This window comes from Lipotes vexillifer, unplaced genomic scaffold, assembly GCF_000442215.2.
Source record: "Lipotes vexillifer unplaced genomic scaffold, Lipotes_vexillifer_v1.1 scaffold236, whole genome shotgun sequence".
NCBI lineage: Eukaryota > Metazoa > Chordata > Mammalia > Artiodactyla > Lipotidae > Lipotes > Lipotes vexillifer.
In genome coordinates, this window is record NW_006773295.1 from 1,581,599 (window position 1) to 1,588,506 (window position 6,908).

General features: G+C 48.1%; 1 protein-coding gene across 1 annotated transcript in view; it reads right to left on the reverse strand.

Moving 5' to 3' along the window:
* The window catches only part of MYO1H (myosin IH), a 47,137-nt gene that overhangs the window by 7,380 nt on the left and 32,849 nt on the right, over nucleotides 1-6,908 (reverse strand). The window contains exons 19-21 of the mRNA XM_007448252.1: nucleotides 4,735-4,848; nucleotides 2,092-2,168; nucleotides 631-699 (exon numbers count right to left, since the gene is read on the reverse strand). Of these exons, the coding sequence (XP_007448314.1) occupies nucleotides 631-699; nucleotides 2,092-2,168; nucleotides 4,735-4,848 (260 nt within the window). The remainder of the gene's footprint in view (nucleotides 1-630; nucleotides 700-2,091; nucleotides 2,169-4,734; nucleotides 4,849-6,908) is intronic.

The window sequence follows — 6,908 nt, forward strand, 5'->3', positions numbered from 1 at the left end:
GGGGGGGGGGGGGCGGGTGCTGAGAAGTGATTGGGGAGGGACAAAATGCAGGGGCTCCAAGTGCACTCATGGTGTTAGTTAATAAAAAATAATAAAATTATTTTTTATTAATAAAAAATTATTCTTTAAACATGCATGGACTTCCCTGGTGGCACAGTGGTTAAGAATCCGCCTGCCAGTGGAAGGGACATAGGTTCAAGCCCTGGTCCGGGAAGATCCCACATGCCGCAGAGCAGCTAAGGCCGTGCGCCACAACTACTGAGCCTGTGCCCTAGAGCCCGCGAGCCACAACTACTGAAGCCCACATGCCTAGAGCCTGTGCTCTGCAACGAGAAGCCACCGCAATGAGAAGCCCGTGCACTGCAATGAAGACCCAACTCAGCCAAAAATAAATTTTAAAAAAACATGCATATGTTGTGGATCAAATAAAACATGTCTGTGGAACAAGTATAGGCTACATTGCTGAGTAAAAATGAGGCCCCAGAACCGGACCCCAAGAATGCCCGACACCAAGGTTTCAAGGCTAGGCAGGTGAAAAGGATGCTCAGAGGAGCCTGTGCGTCTAGGTGCCACGTGGATGAGAGGGAGACTTGTCCATGGCAAACCTGAGAGGTCCTGTTCAGTTCTTACCTGCTTGTCTTTTTCTCACGTATGCTCTCCTTTCCAGGCAGCCTTTGTACATGGCTTGGATTCTCGCAACTTAAAAGAAAACAAAACTTTTGGTGAAATGGCTTTCAGTTGTGCAGCTTGGTAGGTGTGACCTTTGGAGGAGGTGTCGGCAGTGGCCCTAGGGGCGTGCAGGATACAGGTGACAGGAAGCCACAGGATATGACGAGACAGAAACGAGAGTGGGCGGGTTACATTCAGCCTGAGTGCCAGAGCTGGCCAGTAACTGGGGCTCCCTTTCTTCCTCTTGCCTTCCCCCAGCTAAGGAACAGAACCACCATCTGGAGGGCTTGCTGGCCCCTGGTTCTAGGGTTCTAGGCATTGTATTTCATCCTCCCACCCAACCCTGCAAGGCAGGCAGGCAGGCATCAGCACATTTCACAAAGGGGATCACAGACCCAGCCGGTGAAGACCCTTGCCAGGTGTGAGGCAACCACACGGCTATGAAGCAGGAGTGTGAACCCAGGGCTGTGGAACCACACACATGCCCTGTAGCTTCTCCATTCACAGTGTGCCCCCTCCACCCAGTGACTGGGGTCCCCCCACAGACCAGGCTCCTCGAGGGTCCCGCACACCAGCAGCATCACATCCCCTGGGAGCTGGGTAGAAATGTTAACCCAGGCCCCTGCATTCAGCACCTGCCCATGAACCTGATCTGGGTGATCAGTGCCCGCTGCCGGAGGGGTCAAAAACAGACCACCAGGCACAGTGGTTACGAGCCCAGGCCCTAAAGACAGACACACACACACTCAAACCCCCGCTCTGCTGCTGTTGGGCCTCAACTTCCCCACATGTAAAGTGGAGATGATAATACCACTCGTCCACAGGTTTGTTCCGAGAATACAATGAGATCATGAATACAGCAAGCACTGAGATTACTCAAGCAGAGCTGGTCTCAGCAGGCCAGGTGAGATCTCAGAGGGGAAGCCCCTACCCCCTGGTAGTTTTGATTTGTGATTTTTTTGCATTCTCCCATCTAAGTTTTCTTATTTACCATTCACAACAAACACCCTGGCTGTGGGCTTTGCAGCTACACCTTCCGACATCAAACACACACAAATGAAGTTTAAAAAAACCCTTCATTTAAGGGGGATAGACTCCATGGGTTTAGGTCCTGGTGTGGCACGACAAAGTTGGATCCAAACTAAAAATGAGGCAGAACTACAGTGTTTAAGTTTCCAGGTGCATCCATGACAGCCCTCCAAACATAAGGGATAAACTCACCTGTGTCTTATAATCCTGTTGCCTTGTTCTGGGTTGAGGCATAAATTCACCTTATCTTATAATCCTGTTACCTTGTTCTGGGTTTCCAAAGCCAGTGCTTCTAACATTATATCAAACATTCATGTTTAAGATGTTTCCCAAGCTAAGCTTGTTCATATCACATTCTATTAAAATCAGGGCAGGAAAAAAAAAAAAACATACCTAATTGATGTTTACTAAATTCAAAGGCATCTTCAGTAGCAAACAGAGTTCTGGGGAAGCGAATGAATATTTTGGATCTAGAAATGAAAAAAATGTTTTAATTATCAACTGGTCGTCACCGTCTGTAGTGGATTCAATAGTGTCCTCCCCCCACCCCCGAAGTCACATCCACTTAGATCCTCAGAATGTGATTCTTATTTGGAAATACGGTCTTTGCAGATGTCATCAAGGTAAAGATTGAGATAAAATCACACTAAATCCAATGAGAGTGTTCTTAGGGAAAGGCTCACAGACGCAGGGGAGAAGGCCGTGTGAAGACAGAGGCCGAGATTGGAGTGATGCTGCCACAAGCCAAGGAATGTCAGGAGCCACTGGAAGCCGGAAGCAGCAAGGAAGGATCCTCCTAGAGAGACGTCAGAGGGAGCACGGCCCTGCCAACACCTGGATTTTGGCCTTCTGGCCTCCAGAAATGCGAGAAAATAAATTTCTGTTGTTTAAAGCCAACCAGTCTGTAGGTAATTCATCATGCAGCCCTAGGAAGTTAATTCACCTTCCTAACCCAAAGTGACTTCCCTGGGCTTTAAAAAGTGATGACAGAGAATATGGGTCTAAGTTTAGAAGATCCCATCAGCCAGCAAAGATAAATTATAAATATTGAGCTCATATTGCCTGCCCTCTCAGGCTCCCCGGCAACCCACCCTTTGAGGGAAGCTTCCCAGGCCAGCCACTGGGGGACAGCAGTGCATGGTGCCACGTGAACCCATCAGAGGTTTTATACCGGGGACAGATAACACCTCTGACCTCCATGACCCACCTTCCACTGGATGTGTTAAGCCCTATTCCTCAGAAATCTGGCTTGGAAAAGTAACTGCTCCTTGGAGCAGGGCCCAGAATAGAAGAGTAAAGGATGGAACGGGGCCAGGGTGGTCATAGAGGGCCATGTACAAGTTGGCAGGGAAAGCCCACTGACAGATTCAAAGGCAGCGATCCCTGACGCTGGAATCTCTGCGGCCTGGGAGTAGATCCTTTTCACGCGTGGGCCCCGTTCTTTGCAATCAAATGAACGCTGACCAAAATGTCTAAGAGAACAGATGAAAATTATCCTGGTTCACCCCACTGAGTTCTGCCTTGATGCTTTCAATGTGTACGAAAAGTCCTGCCCACAGACGACAACTCCACAGTAATGATGCCTAGAGTTCTAGAACACCACTTTCTGGGAGATGCTAGAGGAGCTTTCTCGTCGCAGAAGTCCTAATATCCCCTCCGAGAAGTCATGCATACGTTTTGAACAATGAAAGAATGTAGGCACAGAGATCAGGGAATTGGCGCTGACACCCTCCTCATTTTGCACACAAAGAAGCTCATCCCAGTCTCCAGTGCAGGTTTAGAACCCAGGGCTCCTTTATACTTAATCCCCTCCAATAGACAGCTATGTAGCCTTTCTAACCATTTAGCGCTTGTGATACGGTGCTTTATAATAAGAAATATGTATTTGGTCTCTGTCCCGTTCCAGTGTCACAGCTCCCCAAACCCTTGTAATTTCCTAAGTGATTAGAGCAATGGGGCATCTTTTGCTATGATCTTTTGGTTTTTGTTCCTGAAATAGCTTCAGAGTGATAAAGGGGAAATGGGTGTCTTTTAAAAAATTCTTTTCCATTATGGTCTATTATAGGATATGGAATATAGTTCCCTGTGCTATACGGTAGGACCGTGTTGTTTATTTTATATTTATAGTAGTTTGTATCTGCTAATCCCACATTCCCAGTTTATCCCTCCCCACCCCCTTTCTCGGGGTGTCTTTTATTATTTATAACAAACCCCTTTCAACCACACCACATCTGAGTTTATGCTAACAGCTGATGTTTGGAAAGCCCCTAGATAACCTAAGGATGGAAACTGGTTGCCAGGGAAACCAACCTTGAGATTACAGGATTGGAACTTTCAGCCCCACTCCTGGGGAGGGGAGAGGGGCGTGACGTTGAATGAATGACCACTGGCCAATGAATTTATCAATCATGCCTATGCCTCTATAAAACCCCCAAAAGGCATGATTTGGAGATCTTCTGGGTGCACCTGGAGAGAGCATGGGACCTCCACACCCTCTCCCACATACCTTGCCCTGTGTATCTCTTCTATCTGGCTCTTCCCAAGTTATATCCTTTTGTAATAAACTGGTAATCCAGTAAGTAAAGTATTTTCCTGATTCTTTGAGCTACTCTAGAAAAATTAATCAAACCCAAGGAGGGGGTCATGGGGACCTCCAATTTATAGCTGATTGGTCAGAAACACAGGTGACAAACTGGACTTGTGATTGGTCTCTGAAGGGAGGATGGACAGTCTTGGGAGACTGAGCCCTTAACCCGCGGGATCTGACACCATCTCCAGGTAGACTGTCAGAAGTGAGTTTAATTGTAGGACACCCAGCTGGTGTTAGAAGTGTGATGGAGTGTTTTGAGTGTGAGGGAAGCGTTGAGAGTGGAGACACACAGGAGAGTTTTTTCTTTACAGAGATGCATTTAAATTGAGTGAATGCAAGTATCTGCTTATAAATCTACGTAAACTCCTGAAGAATGAATCTCCAGGCTCAAGATGGATACAGATCGATTAGGAAAACATTTTGACAGCAATTTCCGGGACACTCACCTCCCTAACTTGTACTCCTCGGGTTCATAGCCAATGTACTTGATCAGCCGCTCTACGCCCTCTGCTGGAGGCCCATGCCAGTGCGGCCAGGTGTCTGGGCACAAGGACTTGTACCTAGGGAGGGGAGAGGCATGTTTAGGAAGCCGCAGACCTTACACTAACTAGCTCCCCTAGAGTGTTAGTCAGCTTCACTCCGCTGGGCACGCCAACCACTCAGAGTAATAGAGTAGACTCATCACACCCACTTCCTAGAATTCAACAATATATACTCAGCAATAAAGAAACAAGAGGAACCGTTTCAGCAGGGTGGCAGGTTTGGCCTGTCTTCATAGAACAATGACCTCATCAGACACTCTACCCAAGAAACTCAGTTCTGCTCCTAGGTGTATACGCAAGAGACATGAAAACATATGTCCACACAAAAGCTTATAGGTGAATATTCGGAGCATCATTATTTATAATTGACAAAAGGTGGAAACAACCCAAACGTCCATCAACAGACAAAGGAATGTATAAACAAGTATGGTCCAGCACGGGAAGAAAAGGTATCATGCTTGATAAGGGACGAGGGATTTTTCAAGGGTAATTCTGGACCCAAGGTTGACTTAAGAACCTGATTTCAGGGCTTCCCTGGTGGCGCAGTGGTTGAGAGTCCGCCTGCCGATGCAGGGGACGCGGGTTTGTGCCCCGGTCCGGGATGATCCCACATGACGTGGAGCGGCCGGGCCCGTGAGCCATGGCCGCTGAGCCCGCACATCCGGAGCCTGTGCTCCGCAACGGGAGAGGCCACAACACTGAGAGGCCCGCGTACCCACCCCCCCCCAAAAAAAAAAAAAAGAACCTGATTTCAGTATAAAATGCAACTCCCTTCTGATATGTGGTCGCGATAAAGATAACCATGATGTCTGTAATATAATGAAAAACGTGAATGCAGGATCAGAAGTGCCTGTGGACTGAGGCTAGAAGCGATACAACTGGAGCCACTGGACTAGAGCCGCACTGCTTGGGTTGGAGCCCAGCTCAGGAGCTGGACAAGTCGCTTCACCTTCTCACTTTGCAGCACACACAATGAATGACAGGACCTTCCTTGTGGGGTCGTCACAAAGTTGAAATGAGATACCCCATGGAAAGTATTTGGCACAGTCTGAGACTTCAAAACATGTTAGCTACGGTATTCCTATTACACTTCCTTCCCTTAATATCATTGTATGGTTTGTGTTACTTTAAAATCAAATGTCAAACCGTTAACAACACGTTTATTTTCCTGGAATTATACTTTATGAGAAAATCCATTAAGGACATTGCAATGAACTGAATGTTTGTGCCCTCCCACCCCCAAGTTCATATGTTGAAGAATCCTAACCCCCAATATGATGGTATTAGGAGATGGGGCCTCTGGGAGGTGATTAGGTCAGGAGGGTGGATCCCTCATCCTTGGGATTTGCTCCCTTATAAAAGAGACCCCAGAGAGCTCCCTTGCCCTCTTTCCACCATGTAAGGATGTGATGAGAAGAGAGAAGGGTGCAATCCAGAAGAGGGCTCTCACCAGAACCTGACCGTGCTGGCTCCCTGATCTTGGATTTTTAGCCTCCAGAACTGTGAGAAATAAACTTCTGTTGTTTGTAAGGCACCCAGTTTATGGTAGTTTGTCATAGCAGCCTGAACTAAGACAGGCATTAAGTGTCACATGTTCTTCCCTGATGACTTCCCTCTGTTACTGCCACACACAAAGGTACAGACACATGCCAACCCCAGGGAACGCAGAGCAACGCCAGGCCCTGCTCCCTCCTGTCTGGTGCAGGCCCATCACTAGCACACACCATCAAAGCTGTCTAAACATGGGCTAGACAGACACAGAGGAGATGGGGAGATGCTTTAAATGCCTGCAGGGTAGAGGGATTCATAACTTCTGTCCTTTTTAACTCTGAGATGCAGTTGCTCCCTGATCAAGGGAAGCAGTGCCAGGGAGGGTGCACACATTCGGACATCTCCAGCCCATTTCCATGGGCCTCTCCTGCCTTCCCCTGGGCCACTGTCCTGCAACAATGCCAGCCTCCTAGCTGGTCCTCAAGCTGCCCAGTTCCCACCTCCAGGCTCTCTTGCCCAGACAGCTGCCTCCAAATATCCTCATGGCTCCCTTCCTTACTTGGAGAGGCCCTCCTGTACCACTCTCT